Raw genomic sequence first — 27,735 nt, 5'->3', positions numbered from 1 at the left:
GCCGCTCCCACAGCCTGGTTTTTTCAGCAGTGTTGGCCGCGCGTCGCCGCCGCCGCCGCCGCCGCCTGCCGGACGCGGTCCCGGGCCCGGCCTGACTCGCTCCCTCGGGCCGGCCGACGGCTGTGACCCCGTGAGCTCCGCGTCTCCAGTGGACCCAGCCCAGGCGAGCTGTCCTTTACCCCGGGAGCGGCCGCACAGGAAAAGTGGCCGGGAAGAGGCGTGGTCCCCGTAGAAAAGGGACGCCCCAAAGTTGTGTCATCCTGAGGGCGACAGTTGCGTCCCAAATCCGGGCTACGAAGTTCGTTCTGAGCCTACAGGCGTCCGGTTGTCCCGCGGAGGGCGAGGCCCAACGAATGCCCGGAGGGGCGTGATAGCACATGCAAATCATTAGGCGTGCGGGGTGTGCGAGCCCAGCTCGTCAGGGGCCAAGAGAGCGCGGGGCCGCATCGTTAAAGCACTGGACTAGGGACGGGGCCAGCTTCTCTAAGGAGCAAGAGTGGCGGGGCCGCACTTGTAAATCATTAGGTAGCGGAGCCAAGCTCACTAAGGGGCCAGAAGAGGCGGGGCCGCACCTGTAAGGTATTTGGGTTGTGGGGGCGGGGCCGCATATGTAAATTATTGGGTTGGGGCCGGGGCCACAGATAAAAACCGCTTGGCTGCAAGGGTCAGGCGCCTCCAGGGCACCGCGGAGGGCCGTCTCACGCGCGAGGTGCTTTACAGGTCGGGGCGGGGCCTGAGCCTCGCCCGCGACGTCACAGCGGTGCCTGGCGCCCGTGCCGGCAGGACTGACCCAGGTGCGGGAACGGCCTGAGCGGGGCGAGCGCGCCAGCCGCACCCCACTCCCATGGCGGCGGCCGAAGGGCCGGAGCCGCCCGTGGGGGCCCCCAGCGCGGAACCCGCGCCGCCGCCGGCCTGCCGCTTCTTCCTGGAGGGCCGCTGCCGCTTCGGTGCCCGCTGCCGCCAGCCCCACCCCGGGGCGCCGGCGCCGCCGCAGCCTAGAGGCGAGCCCGAAGCAGAGGCCAAAGCCAAGAAGCCGCCGCTGCGCACGGCTGCGGCTGTCATCCAGCGCATCCGCTGGGACCCGCGCCTCGACCCGGCCGACTTTTCCGTGGGCTACGTCGACCGCTTCCTGGGTGTGCGCGAGAAGCCCTTCCTTTCCTTCTGCTGGGACGAGCCTCTGGCGGCGCTCGGGCCGGGCGTTCTGGCCGTGCCGCAGCACCGGGTGCGCTACTTCCGCTTCCGCGGCCGTCTGGTGTGGGACCGCGCCTCGCGTACGGACCTCGTCTTCGGCTCGGGCTTGGCTGCGGGCCGCGGGTCCACCATCCTGGACGCGCTCGACGGCGGGGATGCGCACGGTGTCGGAGAGGAGGGCGACGGCGAGGACGCGCACCAGACCGGGCATGCGAGCGACGGCGAGCACGTGCACGGAGCCGGAGGTGAGAGCAACGGCGTGGACGCGCACGGGACCGGGGGCGCGCACGACGGCGGAGACAGGGGCGGGGACGTGCATGGGACCGGGACCGGGGACGAGAGTGACGGCGAGGACGCGTACGGGGCCGGAGGTGCGCTCAGCGGTGGGGACACGGCCGGGGCCGGGGGCGCACAGGACGGTGTAGCTGCGACCCGTCTTGGCACCGGTGCGGGAGGGCGCGTACAGCCAGCTTGGACGGGACTCCGGGCCGCCTTGGCCCCGGATGGCGGAGGCCCCGAAGCTGGGCGCCTGGCGTTGGCAGGGACGTTATCGAGGATCCAGGAGCGGGAGTTGGGCGGCCCTGGAGGCCAAGGTTCCCCGTGGATGCAGCCAAGAAGGGCGCTGAAGCCAGCCGCCGCCGCTGCCAGGGACCTGGAGCCCCCGGGTGGGAAGCTGCCGGCTGTGGTAGCCCCGGGAAGGCCCTCGGAAGGCCTCTCTGAGACGGAAGTGGAGTGGGGTCCCGGGGTCTGGCCCGTGGACGGTGGAGCAGCCGGGGCCGTGGGCCCTCGCCGGCCCCGCCCCACGCACTTCGTGGCCCTCATGGTGACAGAGGCTGAGCTGCAGGCCGGGGTGGCTAAGGTCCAAGAAGAACTGGTACGAAATGCACCAGCTTGCGCGGCGTTCACAGTGCCTGCTCAGGCCCTGCACCTGACAGTGGCCCTGCTGAGGCTGGCGGGCCCCGGCGAGGTGGCGGCTGCGGTCGACGCACTCAGAGGCGTGCTCTCGGACCCCGGGCTTCAGATCCCTCAGAGGCTCAGGTTCAGGCGCCTGGTGTTCCTGGGCTCTCGTGTGCTCTGTGCTCCCCCCGACCCTCCTTTGGAGAACATGGCCCAAGTGCTCAGCCAGAGGCTGGAGGCCGAGGGGCTGAGAGTGCTGCAGCCCTGCAGGGGGCTACACCCCCACCTCACCCTGGCCAAGGTGCCCCAGGGTTCCCAAGTCGGCCTCCCCAAGCCTGGGTTCAGCCCAAGGCAGGAGCTGGGGAGCCAGCCTCTGGGGAAACTCTGGCTGTGCCGCGTGGGGAGGTCAGGGGGCACCTACCAGGCCGTGGCGGAGATCCCCCTGGTATCTCAATGCCAAAAGAAATAAAGGCCAGGACCCAGACACCCAGAGGCAATCTAGCCCGGGGCAGAAAGACAAAGCGTGCGCGCGTGTTCTCTCTCTCTCTCTTTAATTTTGGTTTCTCTCAAGCTTCCAAATGGTGCTCAGTGCTCCAAGGAAAGAATGAAGGAAGGAAAGGGGAGGGGGAGAGGAGGGGGAGGGGAGGCAAAGGAGGAACATCTGGAAAAAAAGCAGCCTGACAGTCCAGCTGTTTGCAAACTCATTGCACATCCTCCAGTTACATGGCAGAAGAGGGAGGGAGGACGGAAAAGAAAAGGGGAGGAAGAAAAAATAACTTAAATAAACACACACAAAAAGAAAAGAGAAGGAAACATGACGTGAGCTGGTGATCCATGAGGCGGGGAGGGAGGGTAACCGTTTTACCTGTGCTGAACCAAGGGAGAGCGGGAGCAGGAGGCGGCGGGAGGGAAAAGGGGGAAAAACCAGAAGAAACATTGGGGTGGAGAGGGGAAGGGACACGGAGACAACTTAATACAACTGCAGACGAGGCAGCCCGGCCGTCGAGGTCCCGCGATGGCCTCCGGAGTCCTCAGTGCAGGCTGGCAGTGTGGATCTGGCGGTGGCGAGGCGTTGGCGTTTCTGGGGTCGGGGGCTGCGGGCAGGGCACAGTCTACGCGGCTCCCCTCGCCCCAAACACTGAGGCCCCGGAGGGCTGGGCAACAAGAGTCTGTGGTGAGGCAGATGAGGCGGCGGGCAGCGGGCTGGTGTGCTGGTGCCCCTGCCGCAGGCGGGCACGGGCGGAGCGGCCTGTCTTCTTCCACTGGCCCCCCTGGCATGGGATGGGCCAGGGTGCCGGGTCGCTACCGGAGTACAAGCTCGAGAGAGAGAGAGAAAAAACACTGAGACAGCATTAGTGGAGGTGCAAGGTGGACACAGACGACCCCACACACTATGCCCCCAACCCTCCGCTGTCCCCCCTCCCCCAATCCCATCCCTCAGAGGCAAAAATAAAAATGTAGAAAAATCTCTGTACAGACTCCCCGGTGGGCAATGGGGGCCGGGCTGGTGGCTCTTCCTGGAGCCCACTCCCCGCAAATTAATTTACAACCCAAGTCCACGGCTCAAAAACAAAACCCGCCGAGGCGGCGCTGGGGGGCTGCAGCCCTGCCCCCCACCCCCGGCGGCGCTGGTGCTCAGAAGGCCGGCAGCTGCGCCAGGCTGAGGCGGCAGTCGACGCTGGAGTTGTCCGGGCCCGTGTAGGCCAGGCCCAGGGGCTCCAGGAAGGCCCGGCAGGCGGCCTCACCCTCGAAGGCCAGCTCGGCCTGCAGGTAGGAGACTGGCAGCGCAGGGCGGAAGCTACGGAGACAAGAGGAGAACGCGATGAGGCGGGCGGCGGGCATGGGAGGGCCCCACGAGCAAGGAGTGGGTGCCCCCCTTCGGGCACCCGAAGGTTTCCTCAGCATGTCACCTGCTGGCCCCTCCCCAGCCCCGGCCTCCCCCCTCAGGGGCTCGGGGGGGCCCGGGGTGGGGGGGGCCCCAACCCCTCGCTGTGCCCCCCCTCCCCCTCACTTACCTGTGCGGGGGACGGGAGGAGAGGGGACAGGAGGGAAGGGCCCAGCTGGCTCCTCTGCTGGCTGGGGCCTGAGCAGCCCCTCAGGAGAGGGCCCACGGGGCCGGGGCAGGGGCCAGGTGCAGGGAGCCCCGCCCCTCCCGCTTGCCCTGAGCTGGGTGGGAGTGCTAAGGGGAGGCTTGGCCTGTGCTCTTCTAAGTACCGCCCCGTGAGCCCGCTGAGCTCCCTCCCAGCAGCTGTCACCCTACCCTTCACAGACGCACCGAGGACAGCGCAGCGGCAGAGCCACTTGGCCACTGTCACCTAGGACGTAAGTAAGTGGCAGAAAACGCTCAAACCAGTCCTGCCTGAAGCCCCCACTTCCTCACAGCCCTGGAAGTCCATGGGGGCGGGGCACAGGACAGCCTGCTGCCCCCCAACACGGGGCTGGCCCCGGCCCAGCGAGCCAGAGAGAAGCCGCACCACCCTCCGGAGCAGGGGGACACAAGACCGTGAGGCCAACGACAGGCCAGAGCCCTCCCACTGGCCAAGCACACACACAGGCTGAGGCAGAAACAGGAAGTGCTGAGGAGGAGACAGTGGCCTGCCCGGCTACAGCCCGGGGGCGGCGCAGAAGCCCGAAAACTGCAGGAGGAAGAGCCTGTGCGGCCGCGGAGAACACACCGGGGAGCCCAGGGTCCTTCAGGTACACGGCCTCCTCACCCCTCCTGGCTTAGAGAGCGGGTCCCGCGGCCCTGCCTCCTGTGTGTCTGCCCCACAGCCCCTGCCCCAGCCCGCACCTTGGCCTCATATCGGCTTGACCCAAACTGGATCCTAGGAGTCTCCTAACCTGCAGGGTAAGTGTCCCTCCCCAGCTGCAAACCACCCCCACGGCTCCCAACACACTGACGTGGCACTCAAGGCCCCACGTCCTCTGACCAGGGCTTCCCAGCCTCAGCGAGACTGACCGCGGCCAAGTGACCCAGCTGGGGGTGCCCTGTGCACTGCAGGGCACTGAGCAGCACCTCTGGCCTCCACCAGCAGAGGCCAGGAGGACCCCGGTTGTGACAACGCAAGAGGTGTCCTGCCGTCGCCGGGGGGCGTCTCCCGCCTGACTGAGCACGTGAGCACAGGCCGCGCTCTTTGGGGTCTTGGCCTAGCTTGCCCTGCCTCACACCTGGTCCCTGAGCATGCCTGGGCTCTCAAAACAGCTCGAGCGGGAGCGGGGCCTTGTCCCTGAGACCGCGGCTACGCCGCCTTCGCTGGGCGTCCCCACAGAGCAGGAGCTCAGCCACAGGAGCGCTGAAGAAGGTGGGCAGAGGCCTTGGAGGAAGGGGAGCCCGGAGCAAGGAGAAGACCAAGTGGGGTCCAGGGTGATGCGAGCAGAAGGTAAAGAGAGGCAAAGGGGCAGGGGAGCCCGGAGCAGTGAGAGACAGGACCACGGAGGAGGGCCCGCAGTGCGTGCGCTGGACGGTGGAGGGACCAGAGGGGAGGGCCGAGTGTGGAGAGGAGAGAAGGGGAGAGAAGACCAGGACCCGAGGGAGGGAGACCAGGGGAGTCAGAGGTGCGGACGGCGGGAGGAGGGCGGCGGTGAGGCCGCAGAGCAGAGGGCCAGGGGCAGAGCTCAGCTTCACATACGTTTTGATCATTGCCTTGAGGGCGGCCTTGCGCTCCCGGTCTGCAAACTTGTCCACGAGGTAGCCAGACATACAGGGCGCGTGCGAGTAGAGCCGAAAGAAGCGGTGGTAGTTGCCCAGGGCCCAGGCTGCCCTGAGCGCCAAGGCGTGGGCCACACAAGGGTCCGCCTTCAGCTCCCTCGTCAGGTACGCCAGCTCCGTGGTGATGTCTGCGGCCGGAGACGAGGAGGTGAGCAGGGCCAGGACCTGGGGGCCCGCGGCCGCCCCGCTCTGCGGGGCTGCGCCTCACCTCCTGAGTTCTTGGTGAAGATGTAGTAGAGGATCCGGTAGGCAGTGAACTCGCCCACGTTGCCTGGCAGGTTCTCAGCATACAGTGACTTGAGCTGCGTCTGGCACTGGTTGAACTCTTCGTGGTCACCCTAGAGGACATGGAGGGAGGAGCAGAGTGAGGCCGGGACGGGGGTGGGGGGAGCCGAGGGAATCCTGTCAGCCCCTCACCTTCTCCAAGGCGATGCGGGCGTGGGTCTCGTACACCTCCACCGTGAACTCGGTGCGCACACCTTGCACCTGGGCAGCGGGAGAACAGATGTCACACCGGAGCAGGGCGGGACCAGCAGTGTGGCCCCCTCCCCGGCCCCCGCCTCACCGTCAGGTCCTGCCGGATGGACTTCATCTGCTCGCAGGCGAAGGCGTAGTCCTGCTTCTCCTTCCAGTGGGACTTGACCATGCACAGCGACTTCTTCAAAACCTGGGAAGGAGGTGAATTGTGGCTCAGGATGTGCTAAAACCTGCCACAGTTCCACAAACTCGGGGTCGTAAGCGGAGGCAGCAACATTAAACCCACCCAGTGGCTTGATCCCGATATTAAAGGGAATAGAACCCAAGAGTAAAAGCGTGCACACGGTCTCCCGCGTCAGCACAGGCCGCGCACGCGCCCCGGGAGGACACGTCAGCCCCGCTCCCAGCTCGGGCCTCGGGACATGGATGTCCCAGTGTCTCACAGGCACTGGCCGGGGACATCGGCTTCCTTCTCCTGGTCTCCTAAGCACGAGGCGAAGGCTCAGAGGCCAGCCCAGCCTTCCGACAAGGCCACAGGCTCTGGACTCGACTCCGAAAGCACAAGCTCTGGGTCCAGTTCACCTCTCGGTGCCTCAGGCCCCCTGTGCACAGGCAGGTCCGGGTCTTCCCCGAGGCAGACCCCTGCCCGCCCCGCCACCTCCTCCCATGTTGCCTCTGCCATCCTCGCAGCGTTGGCCCCGGAGGCCTGGTGCCAGCGCTGGCCTCACAGGGAGGACCTGCCCTCGCTGCCAGGGGGCGCTTACCGCCACGGGGCGCACGGTGGACGGGTCGGGGGCGCAGGTGAGACGCAAGTAGTGCTTGGTGACGTCAGGGCAGGTGCCCACGATCTGCAGCTCGTGCCAGTCGGGGTCGGCCCCGCCGCTCTCCAGGCTGCTCATCTGCAGCACCAGGGGCTCCAGGCGCAGGCGGCGGGAATGTCCGTGCTGGAAGCGCGCCGCCCGCTTCTGCTTCTTCAGCTCGCGCTCGGGATCCTCACACTCCAGGGCCGCCATCTTCTTGCGGCTGCGCTTGGTGGGGGCTAGGTCGTGCCTGGGGAGGGGGGGAGGGAGGAGGAGGGGCCCTGAAGGGGCGGGCGTGGCGCCACCCCCTGCCTCTCCACCGCTGCCCAGACACAGCCCTTCCCCTCCCAGCGGCCCCTCCTCCCCGGCCCCCCAAAGCCTCACCTCTTCCCACGCTGCGCCCTGCCTCGGCCCCGGTCCATGTGGGCCCCCCGGCCTCCCCGGCCCTTGGGGGGTGGGTTCCTGCGACCCACAGGGTGACACTCATTCCCTGAGTAGGAGCTGTCGGAATCCGAGTGCGAGTCACTGTGCAGAGGAGCACAAAGGTGAGGCCTGAAACGTCTCCTCCCCCCCGCCCCTGGCCCCGCCACCCAGCGGCCTCGCACCTGCGGCGGAAATGGCGGGTCGGGGAGCGGGAGGAGGAGCGGGAGCGCGAGTCGGTGCTGGAGGAGGAGCTGTGGTCCTTCATGAAGACATTGCGGTTGCCGAACTTGGCGAAGCTGCTGCCCCGGGCTCGGCCAGCACCCCCAGCCCCGGGCGTCCCTCGCTGGGACTGGGCACCCCCGCCCCTGGTCGCTGAGCCTGCCCCCCGGGGAGGGTGGAGGCTGCTAGGGGCCTCCCACCGCTTCTTCTTGGGGCTCTCAGCCACAGGCTCCCGAGTCAGCCTGGGGATATAGCAGGGGAGGGCATCACCACCCGGCGCCCCGACATCCCCAACGCCTGCCACCCGCCCCTGGACACACGAGCTCAGAAGGAAGGGCACTTACCCAGGCAACTCGACTAACACGACGCTCAGGTGGGAGACAATCCCAAGGTTTTGTGTGTCTAGAGGCTGCTGGCAGCCGCTGAGTAGCACATCTCCCGCCTCCACACTCTCACCCCCGGGACTCCCACCCCGGCAGCCTCCCGCCCCCAGGACCCCATTCTCTCGCTCCTTCAGGGCCCCGGACACCTAGGATGGCAGGTCTCCAACTGCAGCACCAGACACCTCCCGAGCGCCCCCCGGCCCCACGCACCCTGGCAGGGGCTCCCGGCTCCAGTCGATGGTGTAGGCCGAGCCATCCTGGAGCCTCGCCTGCAGCACCTCCTTGAGCAGCTTCTCCGTCCGGTCCTTGTCCTCCTCCGACTCACAGGCAGTGAAGCAGCGCTCCACGTACTCCTTCATGTCCTGCGGCCAGTCGTCGGGCTTACCGGACAGGTTCCCCCTGGCGGAGGGAGGACAGGTGCAGACACTCGGTTGGGGAGTGGTACCCCACGACCCAGGTGGGACCGTCATCACCGCCCCTCCCGGGCAGGCACCCAGGGCGAGCCCGTGGGGCAGGGCAGGGGGGCTCTCTGCTTTCTAAGGAGCAGGCCGTGCCAGTGGGCCGCACACAGATGCTGAGCACGGTGCCCAGGGGCTGGGGCCGGGCAAGGGGGCGGCCGTCACCTGTGGTTCTGGGCCTTCTCGGGGTTGGGCTGGGGACCGAAGCTGCCGTGCTGGCCCTCCGTGGTGGAGCCAAAGCTCTGGCTTGTGACAGCGAAAGGCCGTTTCTGAATGTTGAACTTGAGCCCACCAGTCCCAGGGGCCGCTGTGAGGGCAGCGAAAGCTGAGGTGAGGCCTCCCCCGCCCACGTGGGCGGCCCCGCCCCCGCCCCCACCCCCACCCCCGGGGCAGGAGCCCTGAGCTCCAGAGAAGGGCGCCCATTCCGAGCGGCCCCACGCACCGCCCCGGGAGGTCCCAAGAGCGAAGCAAGGTCCAAGCACCCCACGTGCCTCGCGCCAGGAGTCCTGTGAGGCCCCCTCCCCTCCACGGCCCAAGGCCACTCACGCTTCATGCGGTTCCACAGCTGCTGGCCCTTCTTGGGCTTGGCGGGCTCGCTGTAGCCATGCTGCCCATAGGCCTGGCCCGAGGCAGATCCTGCCTGGCTGTGCTGCGTGGCAGGGGCCGTCCCTGGCTGCGGACCGCTGCTCAAAGGGTGAGCCCCACGCGGGGGGTTGGAGGGCTGAGGGGGCTGGGCCGCTGGCAGCTGCTGAGGGGGCGCCTGGTAGGACAGGCCTTCGTCCATACCCGGGACCGGGGGCTGTGGGCAGAGCGGCCGCTGAGGCAGGAGCGGGCACCCCGGGCTGGCCCTTGCGCGGGGTCCTCGGCCACCTCAGCTCTCAACTCCGCGGCCGGACGCTCCCCCGCCTCGCCACCCGCACCCGCAGAGCGCCTCTCGAGGCGGGGGCTTCCGCGACCTCCCACGGCCCAGCAGCTCAGGCACCGCCTACTCTCCCACGGCTCCTACTGCTGAGCGGCGATGGCGGCTGGCATTTAAAACACCGGCGTCCGCCCCCAACGGCACCCCCGCCCCGGCGGTCACTGTCCGAGCACGTCACGTGCCCGTCAAGACACGTGTGGCACACGTTTGCGGGAGCCGGTGATAAAGCCGCGATCCTTCCCTCCCCCCGCCACCGCCTGATGGCACCGCCTGAGGCGCAGAGAGCGCGTGACTTGTAGTTTGGCCACCGGGGCGCTGGGATTCACACCCAGGTCTGCCCACCTCCCCGGCACGAGCTCCACCACGCCTCCCAGCTGCACGTGAAGTGCAAGGCTAGAGCGTGTGTGCGTGCGTGAGAGGGAGAGACTATGCATGTGGGCATGTGCTGAGAGGAAAGCACAGGAGAAGGCTGCCACGCCACAAAGTGCTCCCACCGTCACCCCAACACCTCAGCCCCCTGGCCGTACTCAAGCCCTACACCCACCCTGGTTTCAAAAACTAAGCTTAGCCTTCCTCGTCCTCAGATCAGGAACTGCTGGGCAGGAGCAGCTTAAATAACGCAGGTGTCCCCGCTGCTGGCCCGCCACACCCCGTGCGTGGACTGAGCCAGGGCGGGGTAGGGCGTTACCTGGTTCAGAGTCCCTTGGTGCTGCGCTGCGGACGGCTGCTGCGGTGCAGCTGAGCCGTAGGAGCCGGCCATCCCGTACTGGGAGGGGGAGCCATAGCTCTGGTACATGCTCTGGCGAGGGCACAGGAGGGAAGGATTAGTGGTGGGCCGATTCCTTCCCTAGAGGCCTAGACCCGCCCCTCTCTCCCAGCTGCTCAGTTTGCAATCCTTTACTGACCTCTCACCCTCCCTCTCTCCACCACATAGAAGCGCCCAACTCCCTCATGCTGAAAAATTACCAAATAAAATGACCACCTCCATGTGTCCCACATTCCACTCTTCAACAACTATTTACTGACTACCAACCCATCTAAACACTATAATACAATGAAAAGTAAAGACAGAATGAACTTTGCACTCAAAATACATGCCACAGTAGACACCCAACACAGCCAGCAGTAAACAAAAAAAAAGCCAAACAGAGAAGCCGAGTGGCAGGGTGAGCAGTGGGAATGCCACTCTAAGGAAAGCCTGTCCCAGGAAGCGCACTCCGAAGGCGCTCTCGGGCAGCCCTCTGCTAGGCGAGGGCACAGCGAGTGTCGGCACGCAAGGAAAGGGCTGAGGCGGGAGTGGACTCAGTGTGTGCTGAGGGGGAGGAGTCTCTGTGGCAGCGTGGGCACAGGGAGGGCAGCGTAGGTGGCCACCGAAGGACCTGGGCATTTACCTTGTGGACCATGAGCTCAGGGAGGGTTTTCCAGCAGCTGTCACTGCTGTGGTCAATCCACCCACTGCCCCCGGACCCTGCCTGACTGATCCCACCTCCGCCCCTCCACCGCCTGCCCCTGCCGGGCTGGGTGGGCACTCACCACAGGGTAATAGTAGCTGTACGGATAGGCATAGTTGTACTGCTGGTACCACTGGTAGTACTGCTGCTGCTGCAGAGCCGAGGCTTCTGCCTGTGACACATACTGTGGGGGGAGAGAACCACGTGCCATCAGGGCCCCACCAGGGCAGGTCTGTTTACTGGTGGTTAACTGCCAAGGGACAGAACTAGGAACACATCTCTCCACAGAGAGCCACCACCTCTACCACCGGACACGAGCACCGCCCCCTCCTCAGGCTCGATTCCCAGGGACAACGACCACATGGTGCCCTACTCACTACTCAAGGGCTACCAGGATGTCCTCAGAGCACCCTGCCCTGGTGATGCGAGAGGACACCAAGTGTGTGCGTGTGCCCCACGCCCGCGCACGGGACGCTGCTCACCTGTGCACTGGCCACGGGCCCGCTGCTGCTGGCCTTGGCAGAGCTGCCGGCAGCTCCCGCTTTGCTGATGCTGGCCAGGGCCTGGCGGGCCTTCTCCCACTCGGGGTTCTCGTGCATGGGGGTCTCCATGCCACTCTCTCTGCCTGCCCCGGCCACCATGCTGTACTGAGAGGACCTGCAGAAAGGGGACATCAAGTCAGCCCATTCTCCCACTGCAGACGGTGGGCAGGACGGAAGCAGGCAAACCCCAGGGCTTGAATCCCAGAGCCTCAATTTCCTAATCTGTGACACACTGACAGCCAGTTTCTGCGTCACAGTCTTCAGCGAGCGACAGATGCGATTACCTACCTAAGGTACTTTTGCAGATGCCTGCTACATACAGACGTTAAAACTCAAACCAGAGAATTACCAGTAACCACAAGACTTAAAACAAGACCTGATGCCTGACAGATCTAAATGCTTTACGAAACCACAAATTCTGTCTGATAGCACCTCAGTCAGAAAGTCATCACACTGTTTTGGAAAAAACGAGGAATTAAAAAAATAAATGAGTATTAAGTGTTGGAGGCTGCCTCTTAATCACAGTCCACGGAGTGAATCATCACACTTCTGTGAAACAAGCACCGCACTGTGAAAGGGGAACGCTCAAAGGAGTGCCTCGGCCCCATCCCTACCCCAGGGGCTGTGGTGTCATGTCCCCCCATGCTGTGTGACGGCCCATCCGGAAGACAACACTGGGTCTTGCTTCCTCTTGCCCTCCCCTCCGACCCGTCCCTCTAGCCTCACTAACCAATCCGTGCTACGCTGATCACCCACGTTGGCCGCCATCTGGACCCTGGGGTGTACGGGGCGGACCTCGGGAGCCAGACTGCTTTTTCACTGTCTGCAAGAAAAAGAACGAATTAGGGAGACTCCAGAGGGAGCAAGAAACATGTCAACAAATAGGGAAGAGAAGCAAATGGGCTCACGAGAAGCCAGACAGAAAAGGGAGTCTGAGAAAGAAGGAGCCAAGGGGTGAACAATCTGAAGAGAATTCTGGGTGTGGAATTAAAGGGCTACAGCCTGAGGGAAAGACCCTGGCCCCTCTGCAGTGCTCTAGGTGGAAAACAAAGGACTGGAAAACAGGGAAGTCCAAATGAGTTTCCCAAAGAGAAAGAGAAGGATCAGAAACCCATATGAAGAAAGGGAAGGGTTCGAGGGAAACCCCGAAACAGGGACAGGGTCAGAGGGCAGGGTGGGGGACCTCAGGCAAGGAGCAAGGAGAAAGATGGCTTCTGAGAAGAAGCTCTAATAAACAAGGGCTAAGTGAACCTCCAGGCTGGAAGACCTGGAAAGACCCCTGAGAGAAAGTCTGTAAAGAGGGAAGCATTTGAGGAAGCCTTGAGAAAAGAGAACACTGGAGAATGGAGAAGTCTGGGAGAAAAAGCCGATTTCTGGAAGTTACTCCTGGAGCAGGAAGAAGTTGAGGGTGCCAGAGAGGAACCCCGGGAGTGAAGAAATGAGTCCTTAAAAAGCTCTTAAAAGACTAATTTCAGGAAGGCCCCCTAAGGATAGAGAAAAACGTACATGGGAGGTTCCTAGAAGCAGGAGTAGACCTGGGAAAAGAGAAGAGGCGAGCCCCTTGGTTGGGGGTCTGGTGAGAAAGCTTTGGGGACGCCCAAAGAGGTCCAAAACATCTTTAGGGACTTGGAGTGGGATGGAGAGAACAGGACAGCAAGAACATGAAGGAATGTCCTGGGGGCAAGAATTGGGGGGCCTAGACTTGAGGGAGGAACTGAGAAGTATGGGGGTGCTCAAAGGCGAGTCCCGCTGGAGAACCCGAAAATCCTACAAGAAGTGGAGATGTAAGGAGTCTGCAACTGGAAAAAAGCCTAGAGAAGACAAGCCATAAAGAAGAGACCGAACGGAATTGGGCGGAAGGGTTGGGGGCAGGGAGGTGGGGGGAATCACGAGTGGGGATAGTGGGTGGAGCCCCGGGACAGGAAGAAAAGTGGGGGTAAGGTCTGGGGGAGCCTGGAGGGAGGAGGTTTCTGGGCTGGGGCGAGAACCGGAGGCAAGGGGGCACCTGGCCGTCCCGCAGGCCCGGGGAAGGCACAAGAGGGCTAGGGTGGAGGAAGAGCTCGCCTGGATCCTCGCCACTGGCCCCGGAGCCACCGCCCCGGCCAAGCCGCGCGTGCGCACCACGTCCCCGGGTGGGGGGAAGAAGACAGCGCAAGGGCCGCCCGTCGCCAGGGTCAACGTGGTCCTCCCGAAGGAACTGCCGGGTCAATTGGGGTTGAAGAAAAGGGGTGCTCTGGGCCCAAGAATTCCGAGCGCGCGGGTGCAGAGGCCGACGGCGCAGGCGCCAGGGTGCGCAGCCGCACTCCCCACCACTCGCGCGCAGGCCCAGTGGCCCGGGCTCCTCCACACCCTGTCGTCGCTCGCGCGCGGCGTCTGTTGATCCAACCGCCGCCGAGGCCTCAGGGCCCGCGGGGCGTAAGGCCAAAAGGAAACGCCGCCTCCGCCCGCCCGCCCGCCGCCGCTCGGTACACCCACCTCGTCCGTATGCCCCTGGGACTTGTCAGCGGCGCCTCCAAATGATAGCAACACGGCCGCAGGACTGCTCCCCACCCGGCTGGCTCTTGTCTTCCTTGGGCTTCGACGCCCGGATCGTGGCGTCTTGACGTCACGCGAAGGCCTCGCCCCGCCTCCCTCGTCCCCAGGCAGCCAATAGACGCCACGAGCGTGTTTGAGCCCCCCTTCCGCCTACGCAACCACGCGGTGGGCGTTCTTAATGTAAGCCGGAAGCCGGGGTGGGGACGGTGGCCGCGAGGGGACATGCGCGGCATAGTTCGCAGGTTCCGCGCCCTTCCACGCATCCTTGTTTTGGTTTAGTTGGTGGTAGCCATTACTATTCCTAGACACAAATTGGTGTGATGAGAGTTCTAAGACTACCCATCGTGTAGTGATGTGGAAGACGAGAGAAGAGAATGATGGACCCAAAGAAGGCAAGAGAACATGAGAACAGCCTCCAGCCGGAAAGGGGAGCTTCCCTAGTAACTAAAACTGGAATGGCGTACCTGGCAGAGGGAATGGCGTGTGCTAACACACTGAGGCGGGAAACGAGCGTACCGTGGGAGACGGCGGGGGTCAGGTGGCTGTGGCAGAACAGAAGTGTGCGGGGTCCTGGCGTCAAGAGATAGATCTGTGGAGGTGGGCAGGTAGCAGATCCTGAAAGGCCATCGATGTCCGGCTGAGGAATTGGGACCATCCCAAGCTAAAAAGGCCCTTCTTTGAACTCCTTGCAACTAATCTTTTGAGTATGCCAGCTGTTTCCACCCAGGGCTGATTGAGAAAATTATCCAGTCCAGTTCACGCGCCGGTCACTGTAGTTATAGCAGGTGGTATTTAAGATGCAGCGATTTCCTTCCCATTTTGTTATTAAAAACTTTTCTGTTGATAACTGCGTGTCATTTTGTTACTGTTAGCACAGTTGATCTTTTTTTCCATCCTTTTACTTGTTTTTTAATTAAACTTTTTGTTTTAATTTTAGGTTTACAAAAATGTTGCAAAGATAATTCAAAGTCCTTCCTACCTTACACCCAGTTTCCCCCAATGCTGTAGTATGTTTGTTAAAACTAAGACACCAACACTGGCATACTACTGTTAACTGCAGACCTTATTTGAATTTCACCACTTTCTCCTTTATATGCCTTTCTCCTTCACGTGCCAGAGCCCAATCCAGGGTACCCCATTGCGTTTAGCATCCCTTTACTTTTAGCTTTTATATTTAAGGTGTGTTTATTTTACATAACGTATAGTTTGATCTTTGTTTTTTACCCAAGCATACAATCTCTGCCTTTTAAAAGAGGTGTTTATAACTATTGTAATGTGATCGCTGGTAAGGTTACATTTAAATCTATCGTCTTGCTATTTGGTTTCCGTTTGTCCCATCTTTCTTTGTTCCCCTTTTCCTCTTTTTCTGCCTTCTTCTGGCTTGAGCGTTTTTAAAAAGTAGACTTCATTTTTTAGAGCACTTTCAGGTGGGGCCTTAGGGAGGTGCCCTGCCCTGTGGTCAGAAACTCATAGGCTGTGGCAATTTCAGGGGTCACCTAGGTGTTTTCCAATTCTCAGGGATCACTCTCCCTCCTCCCTCTTTGCCGGATGTCAAGTCTTGAGCACCGTCGTTTCACACATTCTGTCTGGCATTTTGGTCGTTTCAGGAAGGACAGCAAATCCAGTTCCTGGTTACTCCATCTTGTTCAGAAGTGGAAGTCCTCATATGTGTCATTTAAAAATGAAAATCGATTTCCCTTTTGTAAAGGTTAGGCCAAAATGGTTTTTTATTTCTTGGTTAGGGCTTCCTGATTAAAGATCACTCCCAGGCCCCTTGGCAGGAAATCAGGCAGCCTGAATCTCAGGGTACTTTTGAGCATCCTACACCAGCTTCCAGACACAGACTCAGAGTCACTAGAGGGCAGTATTTGAGAGCAAAGCGGCTAGAGGTGCAGATGGGCCAACCCCAGGGCCAGACAGCTCACCCAGTCATGAGAATTAGTGAGTCCATGAGGGTGGCCCCCCGTGTCCCTCTCTGGAAACTGTGATCCATTTCTCTCTCCCAGCTTCAGGCCCACACATCGAAGGCTTCCTTGAACATTCCTTTCGGTGTACAAGACAGAAATGATTAGCAAGCATGGAGCTATCCCCTATGGCAGGCCCCCGCTGGACACCTGACATCCGGCACTCTGGGCCAACAAGCCCTGACCTGAAACCCTTGGGGCTGTTTACGTGTTTGGGGATTCAGGATTTTTCAGACTTTCAAGAGAGAACATGGTGTGTATTCCACAGAGGACACGGTACCCTCAGTACCCTGCCCAGCACTTGGAAGTAACCCCGTCAGTGTTGCTGTAGAGAAATAGATGGACATTCACACCAGGCAGGGAAATGGTCTGTAAGTAACCTCGTGCCAGGCTGGGCTTTGCTGCCCAGTGAGTTCAGGGAAGACTTTTGGTCTAACAGAGCCCTTTGGATTTTGGAATTGCTGAGGAGGGACTGGGGAGCTGTCTTTGACACCCTTCTGATGGATGACACAGCTGAGGTCCAGCTAGTCGAGTGACGACCCACATCCACCTGGTGGTCGAGAGCAGGCCTGGGCTCTTAACCACAGGGATCCTGCTCTGCGTTTGCCCACTCTGCAGCCATTGTCTGTCACTCCCACCTCAAATCTCTCCTCTCAGGCTTTCTCCCAAGATTCCAAACCCAGCCGAGAGCTGTCACGTTCCGAGACCCCTGATGTACAACGGTTTACTGGGCTCGTCCTCTTTCTATGGACTTTAGTTTCCAGAGTTTAGCTGATCGAAGTATCGTTGCAGCAAATGGCGCCTAAAATATATCCTTACGTGTCTCTACTTTATTTCCATAAGTTGATTCCCAAAAGTAGGACTGTCGGGTCAAAGGGTCTATCACATGTGAGCAGACTATTTTTTTCATTGGACTGCAGCTCAGAGCCTCAGGAGTGGTGCATGAGCCGTTCCGACACATCCTTCCCAGCATGGGACGTGAGCCCTCCTTTCCTTTTATGATAATCTTATCATTTTAATTTCATAATAATTCTTTTTCACTGGGTGGTGAAAACAAAGTTTCTGCTTGTTTCACGGTGCACTTCCTAATTATTAGAGTTTGAATGCCCTTTAGTCTGTTCACTGGCATTGGGATTTTCACTTCACTGAATGTTCATCTTAGTTGCTTATTTTCAAGTTGGGTCATCTTTTTCATGGTTTGTAGAAGCTTTGCAGATTATACGTATATGTTAAGAATTATCTATTTCTTTGCCATGTGTGTTGTTAGAAAAACAAACTGTTTTCCCCAGACTGTCAATTTGCCTCTTGACTTTACGGTATTTTTTTCACTCCACAAGTTGTCAAATAAGTTATCTCTTCCTTTCCGTCTTTAGGATACCTTGCTGAAAATCCTCCCCCTCCAACCGAGATATACAATATACAAAAGTCTCCTCTTTTCCCTTGAAATACTCCTGTCCCTTGTCTACATTTAGGTTTTCCACCCATATTGTATGTAGACTGTTTTCTTCCAGCTGGAGAGCTAATCATGTCAGCATTCCTTCGAAACCAGTCCTTTTCACCCTGACTTGAAATCTGTCTTCTGTCATATGTACACACACACGGAGATCTATTTCTAGGCTGTCTCTTCTGTTCCAGGGATATGCGTCTCCTCCTGCGTCGGGACATGTGTGCTGCTTTTAGATCAGGGGTGGGGGGGATTTTTTTTTTTTAAAGAACAATCCCTTTGGAACTGCTGCAGAGCCTGGACAGGAGAGAAACACCTGGCGGCCAGGAGGCAGGGCGAGAGCAGAGGTGAAGAGAATCTCCACTCCCCAACCACAAGGCCAGATTGGCGGAGGGGAGAAAAAAGGACCCAGCTGCTTGTAAAATAAAGTCGTCCCTTTTATTTCAAATCAACCCTTTCCCAAGTTGGTGCCGCAAGTGGAGATCAGGGGCCCTAAGCCCACTGGGGTGTGGTAGGGCGGGGGCACTCACATCCCTTCAGGGCTGAGAGGCTGTGGGTCTGGCTGTCTGCCCGCTCCCCGGCCAGCTCAGGGCCCTGGCCTACCCCCTCGGCTTACTTCCAGGGCTAAGGACACATAGAGGGGGCAGGGCAGGCGGGAAGGCAGTCCTGTTTAAGGTGTCCGTAGCCAGGGCATTGTTAGTGGTAGGAGCCCAGTGAGGCTGGGTTAGTGGGGTCTTCTCCGGCAGCTGGGGAAGGAACTGCAGAGAGAGACAAAGATCGGACCAGATGCAGGCAGAAGGGCCACCCCGGAGCCCACAGGGAGGGAAGGAGGGACGGCAGAGGCTGGCTTTGGGAGCTGGGGTGTCACTCTAGATGCTCACCGGAGATGGGGAACAGGCTCCAGTCTGGCATGGAGGAAGGGCTCAGATAGATGACTGCCACTGCACGAAGCGCTTGGATTCCTGCCAGGGAGATGTGGGGCGAGAGAGGGCATGACTAGGGAATCTGGCTTTGTAGTGTGGGCCCTCAGACCCAGGGGTCCAGGACCCAGCCCCTCCCCCCTCAGACCCAGGGGTCCAGGCCCCCGGCCCCTCCCCCCTCAGACCCAGGTGTCCAGGTCCTCGGCCCCTCCTTCCTCAGACCCAGGAGTCCAGGCCCCCAGCCCCTCCTCCCTCAGACCCAGGAGTCCAGGTCCTCGGCCCCTCCTTCCTCAGACCCAGGAGTCCAGGCCCCCAGCACCTCCTCCCTCAGACCCAGGAGTCCAGGTCCTCGGCCCCTCCTTCCTCAGACCCAGGAGTCCAGGCCCCCAGCCCCTCATCCCTCAGACCCAGGGGTCCAGATCCCCAGCCCCTCCTCCCTCAGACCCAGGGGTCCAATACCTGAGGGTTGAAAGGGTCGTCATCATCTGTGTCATCATAGTCGTCACTGAGGTGCAAGGGGGGGAGTGGCAGAGAAACAGGATGGGGGTCCATCAGGAGGCTGCCCCCTAACAGTGGCTCAATGGTTCTCCCCCATCCCCTCCGCCAAGACCCTGCCCCCCTCCCCTCCTGACCTGGGTGGGAAGAGGGCCCAGGCGCGGGGCAGGCTGCAGAGGGCGGTGGCCAGGGCCCCCGCAGACAGGAGGGAGAAGAGCAGCAGGTAGAGCAGGCCTTCTAGGGCGTCCTCACACAGGCCCCGCAGGGCTGCGCCATAATCCTGGGGCGGGGGGAGAGGGCGTCAGCGGGCAATGCACACGGCTCAGACCGTGCACCTGGCTCTGCAACGTTGAATAAGTCCCTCAGTTTCCTCCCCTGTCGCCTGTGCTCAGCACAGGGCCTGGCACGCAGAAAGCGCTCAGCACACGGTAGGCGCTGTGGTCATTGTCATTATCACACCTGCGAGCAGGAACCCAAGTTGCGGCTTCCTCTCCATCACCGAGAACCCTCCCTCCACCCCCCCCACGCCCAGACGCCACAGCAGCTCAGCCTTGGTTGAGTGCCGGGCGTCTCAACCTGGACACGTCTGACATTGGGGCAGATCACTGTGTGTGTGCTGAACGGGGTGGCAGCGGGTGGTGCCTCTGCACTGCAGGTCCCTGAGCAGCAGCCCTGGCCTCCAGCCACGAGATGCCAGTAGCACCCCCTCCCCCAGCCGTGACACCCAAACATGTCTCCACACATTGCCACCACCTCCTGGGGCAAAATCGCTGGCTTAGAACAACACTGAGAATAAGGCTTAGAAGAACAACTGGTATAGAAATGCCCCCTGCACATAACGCACACTCAGTAAACACTGGCTGACATTACTGGCATCCCCGGAAATCGGAAATCGGCAGAAGCACCATTTCCTGAATGGCCAGCCATAAGTCATTCAGCAGGGGCTGGCCGAGGGCCTGCTCTGTGCCAGGCATTGCTCCAAGTACCGGGGAAACTTCAGCAACCAGGCCCCAGAAGGTCGCTTCAGACCACAATGAGCTAATGAGAGAGGGGGTTTGGAAAGCAGTACTGGGGTCCCGACAGCAGGATAGCACCAGCAGGAAGGAACCCGGCCGATGGGAGGTGGGGGACTGCTGTCTGGGAGACCCGCAAGGCTGCTGGGGGAAGGGGTGCGGGCTAGGGAGAAGCCAGGACCTTAATCCGCCTGCAGGGGTAACTGCGGGTTTTACGCGCAGGAAGAAGATCAGATTGTGCTTAAAAGGCTCACTGGGCTGTTGGCTGCTGTGCGGAGGACAGATGGGGGCAGGCAAGCAGGAAACAGGGAAGAGGCCCTGGGGCCGGGAGCAGCGGTGACAGCGTGAGCTGTGCTCAGAGCCCAGACGGGCTTCAGAAGGGCCGGCAGAACTTGCTGGAGGAATGAACAGGAAGCAGAAAGGATATTCCTAGGTTTCTGGGTCTAGGCAGAGGCTCCCCTGCGAGAAGAATTCGGGGAGGGCGACAGGGGTCACCTTGTGCAGGCCACGACAGTGCAGCAGTGCCACCAACTGGTGGAAGTTTCCTTCTGTCACATTCAGCGTCTCCTCCAAGGACAGCAGAGGCTTCTGCGGTGGCAGGGGGTTGTTATCTCAGGAACTCTTCAGGCTCCGCCCATCTCTTCAGGCCCCGCCCCTTTCGGTGGGCTCACAAAGCCAGGGCCCCACCCACAGCTGCCGCCCCGCCCCTTTCTGCGGACCCCCCCCCCGCCCACAGCCACCGCACCGCCCCTTTTCTAAGGCTCCGCCCACACACCCAGGTTCCCTCCCCTCCTTCCCCTGGGAGTCGGGGTGCAGAAGGAGCACCCGGCCCCGCCGACCTGAGCAGAAGGGAACTGGGGGACAGCTTCTCGCTCCAGCCCCTGCAGCTGGGAGTGGATGTTGGCCAGAGCTCGCTGGGACAGAGTCAGCCTCTGCGGGAAGCCAGAAGGAGGGAGGAGGACCCAGCGGTTGACACCCCCAGCCCACTTGGCGCCTTCATCCTCCCCCAGCATCCCTAAGTCTAGGCCCCAGCCGCGCCCTCCTCCACCCGGTTCCCTTGCCCGCAGCCCTAACCTGTTGAAAGGGGTTGGAGACGGCCTGGTTGCAGAGGAAATAATAGTTCAGGATGTCTGAAGCGGCAAGGGAAGAGGGGAAGAGGGGGGAGGCTGTGAGCCTGAGCCCCGGGGCCTCCCTGGGGAAAGGCGGGAGGGGGCAAGGCCACACTTTCCACCCCTCCCAGCTCAGGACCCTCCTGTGGCCCCAATGACCTCGCGTTCTGAGACTGGCAGCCCCCCCAGCCCCTAATCCCTTCTGCTCCAGCCACAGCCAGAAACATGCTGACCTACACACTCCCGGGGAGCCCCTGCTTCTGCCACCCTCCCCTTGACTCAACTGTGCTCCCCCCATTTTCTCCAAGTGGCCAAATCCTCCCATCCCTCAGCTCCAGCCTGAGGACCCCTTTCTCCTGACTCCATCATCCTTATCCCTCCCTCTGTTCCAGCGCACCAGGGGAGGTGCCGAGAGCTTCTGCAGAACTGGGCAGGGCCTGGCAGCCGGCTGCGCACCCTCCCCCCATCCCAGGAGGACCGCGCAGAGAGGCCCGAGGACGCAGGGCGTGCGCCTGGAGATGCGATCACCTGAGCCAAGGCCAGTCTCCTCCCGGGTCAGGTTCAGGATGTAGGTGTCCGGGCTGGAGCAGAAGTCGCTGAGGCCCTGAGAGGGGCAGCAGGAAAGGGGGCTCAGAACAGAAACCGCCCCCATTCCACACTCCCACAGAACTGAGGGCCCTCTAGCCCCCCACTCAGACCCAGGAGTCCAGACCCGCGGCCCCTCCCCCCTCAGACCCAGGAGTCCAGACCCCCAGCCCCTCCTCCCTCAAACCCAGGGGTCCAGGCCCCCGGCCCCTCCTCCCTCAGACCCAGGAGTCCAGACCCCCAGCCCCTCCTCCCTCAGACCCAGGATCCAGGCCCCCGGCCCCTCCCCCCTCAGACCCAGGATCCAGGCCCTCTAGCACCCCCCCCTCAGACCCAGGAGTCCAGACCCCCAGCCCCTCCCCCCTCAGACCCAGGAGTCCAGAAGTCCAGTCCCCCCCCTCAGACCCAGGAGTCCAGACCCCCATTCCACACTCCCACAGAACTGAGGGCCCTCTAGCCCCCCTCCCTCAGACCCAGGATCCAGGCCCCCGGCCCCTCCTCCCTCAGACCCAGGATCCAGGCCTCCAGCTCCTCCTCCCTCAGACCCAGGATCCAGGCCCCCGGCCCCTCCTCCCTCAGACCCAGGATCCAGGCCTCCAGCTCCTCCTCCCTCAGACCCAGGATCCAGGCCCCCGGCCCCTCCCACCTCAGACCCAGGATCCAGGCCCCCGGCCCCTCCCACCTCAGACCCAGGAGTCCAGCCCCCAGCCCCCCCCTCAGACCCAGGAGTCCAGACCCCCAGCCCCCCCCCTCAGACCCAGGAGTCCAGACCCCCAGCTCCCCCCCCCTCAGACCCAGGAGTCCAGACCCCCGGTCCCTCCTCCCTCAGACCCAAGTGTCCAGAAGTCCAGTCCCTCAGGACCTAGGAAACTGGCTGGAAACTTCAGAACCTGTGTTCCTGGCCCCCAAGTCTTTCCTCTCAGGACCTAAAGCATTTATGCCCATCCTGCCCCAGGATCCAGGAGTCAGGGGCCTTTGGCACCCTTAAGTCTTGGAGCCCAAGGGCCTGTCCCACTCCACTCACCACGGCCGTAGCTGCCTCCAGGCCCATGGAGCCCCAGCTCAGGACGAGAACCAGGAGACTCATCACCGTCATCCTACGGTGGGAGGAGGGATTGGACTTGGGGGTTCTGGGGTTCTTAATCTCCCACCTCACCTCTTCCCTTCCCCCACCCCTAATCCCATCACAGCCCCAGCCCTACCCTCCACCCACCTCTGGAGCCAAGAGGATAACAACTAGGGGCAGAGAAGCTGTTGGGGGAGAGGTGTGGACCCGAGGCTGCTGACGTCAAACTGAACATCTGGCCCTGCTGGGGGAGGATACGGGGTGAGGGGCTGGCCGGATCCAGCCCACGTCTGTTCCCGCCTTGCTGCGGACCCCCCACCCCTGGGCCCCATCTCCCTGCTCTGAATTCCGCAGGACCTTGCTCCCAGGTTCACCCATTGCTTGGTCAAGCCCAGACTCCTCCTCCCAGGAGTGGACACAGCTCCAGGGCTGAAACTGCCTTCCAGGTTTTCTCTGGGGATGGGGTTCGGGGGGGGGGAAATCAGCCTTGGAGGGTGGTCAGCAAGAAAGAAGGGCACCTGGAGGGAGCCAAACTGAAGGCCTGGCCCCAAGCCCCAGACCTGCCCTGCCCACTGTGCTTTACCATCTTCAAGCTTCAGGGCGGCCTGGATGGGATGGCAGGACCTCTCACCCCGGGGGGAGTGTGGGAATGGTGGCGGGCACAAGCGTGGCCCCCCCTCAGGGCCAGGGAGGATACAAAGGCTCCTCCAAGTGGAATAGGCTGGCCTAGGTGGAATCCCAGCTCCAGCACTTTCTGGCTGTGCAGCCTGGGGCAAGTGGCCTAACCTCTCTGAGCACCAGTCTCCCTTTCTGTCATATGGGGAGAAGGAAAGGGCCTCCTCATAGGGTTAGTGCGAGGGTTCCAGAAGAGCATCGGGCATACAGAATGAACCTTTAAGGAAGAGGGTGGTCCTTAATTCCGCCACGCCACGTGACAGCTTTCTGCCTCAGGGCCCTCATCTTCCAGTAGGCATCTGACAGGCACCTCCTTCACAGGGTTGTCATAGCAACTGAGAGGGTCAGTGATCACCCCAATCCTCAGCACAAGCATCACTATCATTGCTTTTCTAGGATTTTGGTGCACTTCTTACCGTGAGGACAGCCTGTTTCCCGCCCGCCCCCTTCCTGGGCAGCTCTGAGCCTGATTTCTATGTGCCACCCCAGCCCAGGAACTCCATGGAGGTTCGTGGGACAAGGGAATGAAACCTGGGAAGGACCGTGGCCCCTCTCGGAAGAGCGCTGTGGGATCTCAGTGCCAGGAAGACCCCCAGACTTACACAATCACGAGCCACTTGCTCTGCTTCGCCAGGCCCAGGAGGGTGAAGAGGCAGACCAGCAGCTCCAGGAGCAGCAGGAGAACGTAGGCCAGCCACCTGGGGGGGGGGGGTGACAGGGCTGAGGCTGCAGCAGCACATCCAGCCTTTCACGGGCCCAGGCTCCCAGACCGGGACTCGGCAGAGGGTGACAGCCGTTCTCCCGGCTCTGCCTGCACACGCGACCTCCCTGATGCCCAGTCTCCAGGCCACAGCCAGGCCCATCCGTGAAGTGGGTGCATTGGGAGGCCGGCCACTGGAGCCATTTAGAACACAGGTGCCAGGACTGTACCCTGACCGAACCACGCATGAGCCCTGAGTGGCACGCTCTCAGGGCCCCAGCCCCTCCACCCCAGCCCGGAGGGCAGAGGGACTCATTCCCAGGCATGTACTCAGCAACACAGGGCACGACCCAAGGGCTCAGTGTCTGCAGGCAGACGGCCTGGGTCGCAATGCCAGCCCCTCCACTTCCTGCCTGCCTGCAACTCGGTCTCAGTAACCTTGCCTCCTGGGTCTCGGCTTCCCCGCCAGTAACGCGGGGAGAACAGCAGCACCTACGTGCAAGGGTTGTCGTGAGGCTAAGGAGTAGAGACACACAAGGACCGAGAAGAGCGCCAACATGGACGCACTTAAATAGCAGCCTGAACACGAATCGGGAAACTTTTAATGTCATTTAAGAATTCAGCATTAGCTACTGGTCAGTTCACTCTGGTTGCAGAGGAAGATGTGCATGAGGCCGCAGCACAGCGCCTGGCACTTAGGAGATGCTCAATAAATAGCATCGCTCTCAGCGATCCCCACGTCGCCAGCGCGGCAAGGGAACGGCCACCCCCCTCCACGGCAGCCTCTGCTCAGACCCCTGTGGGGACTCACTGTGCCCTTCTTTCCCGGACTGCCGGCGGGTCAGGCTGTCCCCGGAAAGGAGAAGCTGGGCCCAGTGGCTGCAGCCGACCTCCAGGCCTTTGCTCCCCATGTCCCCACCGCCAGCTCGTGTGTCCCAGCTTCACTTCACTTCCGTCAGGGGCAGGTAGCACTTCTGCCCTAGGCCACCAAGAACTCCCCCAGCGAAGCTCTCCCGCTGGGGGCCCCGATTTCCTTCCAGGAAGCCGGCCATGTTTCTTGAAGGAGTCCCAAGTGTCAGGCACTCTCGTATTGGTGAATCCAGAGGCTATCTCCTGTTAATGACGGGTCTGCCTCACCCAGGTGTAGTCCACACAGCTACCCTCAGCCCCCACTGAAACAGGGCTGAGGCCCAGGGCCTGCACCCCTGAGCTTGGCCAGAACCCAGAACTTGAACTCACTGGGACCCAGGCCTGTCTGATGCCCTGCAGGGGGGTTCCCCATTGCCGACTGCTTCAGCCCAGGTCTGCCTGCCCTCCTGGAGCACAGAATCCAGGACCAAGTCTTCCCTGTCTCTGCTCCCATGTCTGGTTGGGACCCTCAGTTGTCGGATGACCAAAAGAAATAATTCCTTGCGGACGAAGCAATGAGGACACTCCGTCATGTTGGCTGCTGGGAAAGATGGCCGTCCCAGATGTCCTTCAAATGTCACCTTCTCAGTGTGGCCTTCCCGGATGACCCCCCCCCAACTCCCAAAACTGCCATCCTCTGTCCCCAGACCATCCCGTTCCCGTCTCCCACCTACTCTTCTCCAGAGTTCTTAACACTCACCACCTTACAGACAATATCTCATTCATGCATTTCTTATTGGTCCGCCCACCGTGAGACAGGCAGGATTCATTGTTCAGCGCTCTATCTTAAAAAAAACCATATTTTACAGACACCTATATAATGTGTGCTGGTCGCCCCTGTAAGCACTTGACAGATAATGACTCAACAGACCCTCCACAATCCAATGAGGGTATTGCTACCCATTATTCCCACGGGTACCAGATGGGAACACCGAGGCACAGAGCTGGTATGTACCTTATTTAAGATCACGTGGTTAGGGAGGGCCGTCTGGCTTTAGAGCTCATGGTCCTGACCATTTGGGTACACCTCTCTCACCAGAAGGTGTAAATAAATATCTGTTGAATGGATACACGCGTCAGCTGGACAACCGAGGGAGTGAACTAGTTAGTCTGAGATTCAATGAGTGAAGTGCAAGAGTGACTTGATGAATGGCTGAGTCAAGGATGAATGAATGAAGGAGTGAATACACTGAGGGAGGGAGTAAACGGATGAATACTTGAGTGGGCACGGCATCACTTGGTCCGTCTCTCTACGCCAGGGTTGCTGTCACTTACTGACACTTAGCACAGATAGTCCTTTGGCGTCGGGGGCTGTCCTGTGCACTGTAGGATATTCAGTAGCATCTCTGGTCTCTGCCCACCTGGTGCCAGTAGCATCCCCTCCCCCAGCTGTGACACCCAGATATGTCCCCCAATGTCCCCTGGGGGCACAATCACCCAGGCAGGGGTTCCGTGCCACACGGAGCAGACAGAGCGGTCACCTACCTGTACTCCTCCACAAAGGACACATCTTCAGCTACTTGCACGGGGCTCAGGGGCACTCCCTGCCAGAAGGCCAGCCCCTGGAGCTGCTGGGCCACAGCTTCCGCCTGCCGCCGAGCCCCCCGGGTGGCCGCCACCAGCTCCGTGCGCTGCGTCAGCACCTCCTCCAGAGTGGTCAGCTCTGTCCTCACGGCCTCATCCAACCTCTCCACCATCTCCAACACCTGCGCACAGGGGTGGGCCTGGAGTCGGGGGACGGCGTTCTCTGGGGTGGCCAGGGATTGGGCGACAGGGCTGGGGGGGCGAAGTAGGAGTGAGCAGGGGTGGGTGTCTGAGATCTGGGCGCTAGGGCATCTGAGGATTGAGGAAGGGAAGGAAGGGGCTCTGCGGTCCAGCTCATGCAGTTCTGTGGCTTCTGTCAGGAGCTCGGAGAGGTCAGTGGCTTGAGCTCCAGAACTGAGGTTAAGTCTGGGATCCTAGGTCTGACCCTGGCATCTGCCTTCCTGAGTCTGGGGTCTCACGTCTGGGTTCCAGGGTTGCAACCGGACATGAAATCTAAGGTCTGAGGTCAGGCTGGGTCTCAGCTCCGGGCCTGGCATCCTGGGGCTGGGGATGAGAGTGAGGCTTCTCGTCTGAGTCCCGGGTCTGAGCGCTGAGGTCTTTAACCTTGCACCTGGGCCAAGGATCAGGTCTCTGTCCTGGATCTGACCTGAGGGCAGGGGCTGGGTTTTGGTGTTTGGTCTCTGAATGGTTTGGGCTGTGAGCTGAAGTCCAAGGCTGGGGCTGCGTGTGAGTTAGTCTGGAAGCCCAGATCTGGGCTAAGGTTCTGATGGTACCATGTGTGAGGCCCTAATCTGTAGTCAGGGTTGGGGGCTGGGCATACAGTCTGAGATCTGCATGTTGGAACCTGACATTCTGAGTCTGGGGTCTTGGCTCTGAGTTTAGATCCTGTTTTCCTGGAAGGGGGCCCTTTGCCCAGGTGTGGGGAACCAGTCTGGGTGTGGGTCTGGGGTCTGGCCAGTGCCTGGCCCCTCACCAGGTGGTCAATGGCAGTGAGTGTGTGGTTGGCATGCAGCAGTGCAGAGCTGAGCTGGGACACCCCATCACTGGTCTCGCTGTTGCCATAGAAACCGATGCCAATGCCAGTGCTAAGAGGAGGAGGGAAGGGAAATCACAACCGGTCCTGGGACCCTGGGGGCCGCCACGCCCCCCCCCCACCTCCTCACACACCCAATCCCATCTCCCACCCCATCCCATTGGTCCGGCCCATCGTGGGAAAGGAACGTCTCCAGCCTGGCCCCCACCAGTTGCCAAGGTAACGGGAAGGTCTCACTCCCCCGGCCCAGGGACGTCATTGTGATGCTAATGG

At 61.3% G+C, this 27,735-nt stretch overlaps 3 protein-coding genes across 14 annotated transcripts in view; 1 reads left to right on the top strand and 2 right to left on the bottom strand.

The window, feature by feature from the left end:
- Positions 1-45: 45 nt before the first annotated feature.
- LENG9 (leukocyte receptor cluster member 9) lies at positions 46-11,972 on the top strand. 3 transcript variants are annotated; one of them, XM_060131214.1, is made up of 4 exons: positions 46-4,785; positions 5,022-8,089; positions 8,234-8,516; positions 11,216-11,972. In XM_060131214.1, the coding sequence occupies exon 1, from the start codon at positions 845-847 to the stop codon at positions 2,555-2,557; it is 1,713 nt and encodes a 570-aa protein (XP_059987197.1). In that variant the 5' UTR covers positions 46-844; the 3' UTR covers positions 2,558-4,785; positions 5,022-8,089; positions 8,234-8,516; positions 11,216-11,972. The 3 variants fall into 3 exon arrangements, with proteins under 3 accessions (XP_059987197.1, XP_059987196.1, XP_059987198.1); XM_060131213.1 differs by having other exon boundaries at positions 8,234-9,251; XM_060131215.1 differs by lacking the exons at positions 5,022-8,089; positions 8,234-8,516.
- On the bottom strand, positions 3,464-14,078 carry LENG8 (leukocyte receptor cluster member 8). 8 transcript variants are annotated; one of them, XM_060131134.1, is made up of 16 exons: positions 13,945-14,078; positions 12,200-12,292; positions 11,410-11,584; positions 11,010-11,111; positions 10,165-10,275; positions 9,104-9,374; positions 8,723-8,864; positions 8,310-8,498; positions 7,680-7,958; positions 7,459-7,599; positions 7,039-7,324; positions 6,363-6,464; positions 6,215-6,283; positions 6,006-6,135; positions 5,718-5,925; positions 3,464-3,886 (listed from the first exon to the last, which is right to left on the bottom strand). In XM_060131134.1, exons 2-16 carry the CDS (start codon positions 12,235-12,237, stop codon positions 3,724-3,726), a joined length of 2,406 nt encoding a protein of 801 aa, XP_059987117.1. In that variant the 5' UTR covers positions 12,238-12,292; positions 13,945-14,078; the 3' UTR covers positions 3,464-3,723. The 8 variants fall into 8 exon arrangements, with proteins under 8 accessions (XP_059987117.1, XP_059987119.1, XP_059987112.1 ...); XM_060131136.1 differs by having other exon boundaries at positions 3,470-3,886; positions 9,104-9,356; XM_060131129.1 differs by having other exon boundaries at positions 3,746-5,925.
- Positions 14,079-17,828: 3,750 nt separating this feature from the next.
- Positions 17,829-27,735, bottom strand: part of TTYH1 (tweety family member 1) — a 65,226-nt gene continuing 55,319 nt past the window's right edge. The window contains exons 14-25 of one of the 3 annotated variants that reach the window (XM_060131251.1): positions 27,403-27,514; positions 26,370-26,608; positions 23,878-23,973; positions 22,559-22,631; positions 21,478-21,553; positions 20,915-20,970; positions 20,680-20,772; positions 20,336-20,428; positions 18,965-19,107; positions 18,792-18,837; positions 18,294-18,374; positions 17,829-18,170 (exon numbers count right to left, since the gene is read on the bottom strand). In XM_060131251.1, the coding sequence (XP_059987234.1) occupies positions 18,336-18,374; positions 18,792-18,837; positions 18,965-19,107; positions 20,336-20,428; positions 20,680-20,772; positions 20,915-20,970; positions 21,478-21,553; positions 22,559-22,631; positions 23,878-23,973; positions 26,370-26,608; positions 27,403-27,514 (1,066 nt within the window). In that variant the 3' untranslated portion in view covers positions 17,829-18,170; positions 18,294-18,335. The remainder of the gene's footprint in view (positions 18,171-18,293; positions 18,375-18,791; positions 18,838-18,964; positions 19,108-20,335; positions 20,429-20,679; positions 20,773-20,914; positions 20,971-21,477; positions 21,554-22,558; positions 22,632-23,877; positions 23,974-26,369; positions 26,609-27,402; positions 27,515-27,735) is intronic. The other 2 variants (XM_060131253.1, XM_060131252.1) reach the window with 2 other exon arrangements.

Source organism: Lagenorhynchus albirostris, chromosome 19 (assembly GCF_949774975.1).
Source record: "Lagenorhynchus albirostris chromosome 19, mLagAlb1.1, whole genome shotgun sequence".
NCBI lineage: Eukaryota > Metazoa > Chordata > Mammalia > Artiodactyla > Delphinidae > Lagenorhynchus > Lagenorhynchus albirostris.
Note: the sequence above shows the minus strand (reverse complement) of the source record. Positions and strands in the feature narration are given on the sequence as shown.

Excerpts from the sequence above, each read along its gene's own strand:
- LENG8 (XM_060131129.1), bottom strand. The coding sequence starts at position 12,237 with ATGGCGGCCAACGTGGGTGATCAGCGTAGCACGGATTG. Across the intron at positions 10,276-11,009 it reads ACAGCTACTATTACCCTGTG|AGCATGTACCAGAGCTATGG; the intron begins GTGAGTGCCCAC and ends TGCCCTCGCCAG. Across the intron at positions 6,136-6,214 it reads CCCGCATCGCCTTGGAGAAG|GGTGACCACGAAGAGTTCAA; the intron begins GTGAGGGGCTGA and ends CATGTCCTCTAG.
- LENG9 (XM_060131215.1), top strand. The coding sequence starts at position 845 with ATGGCGGCGGCCGAAGGGCCGGAGCCGCCCGTGGGGGCCCCCAGCGCG.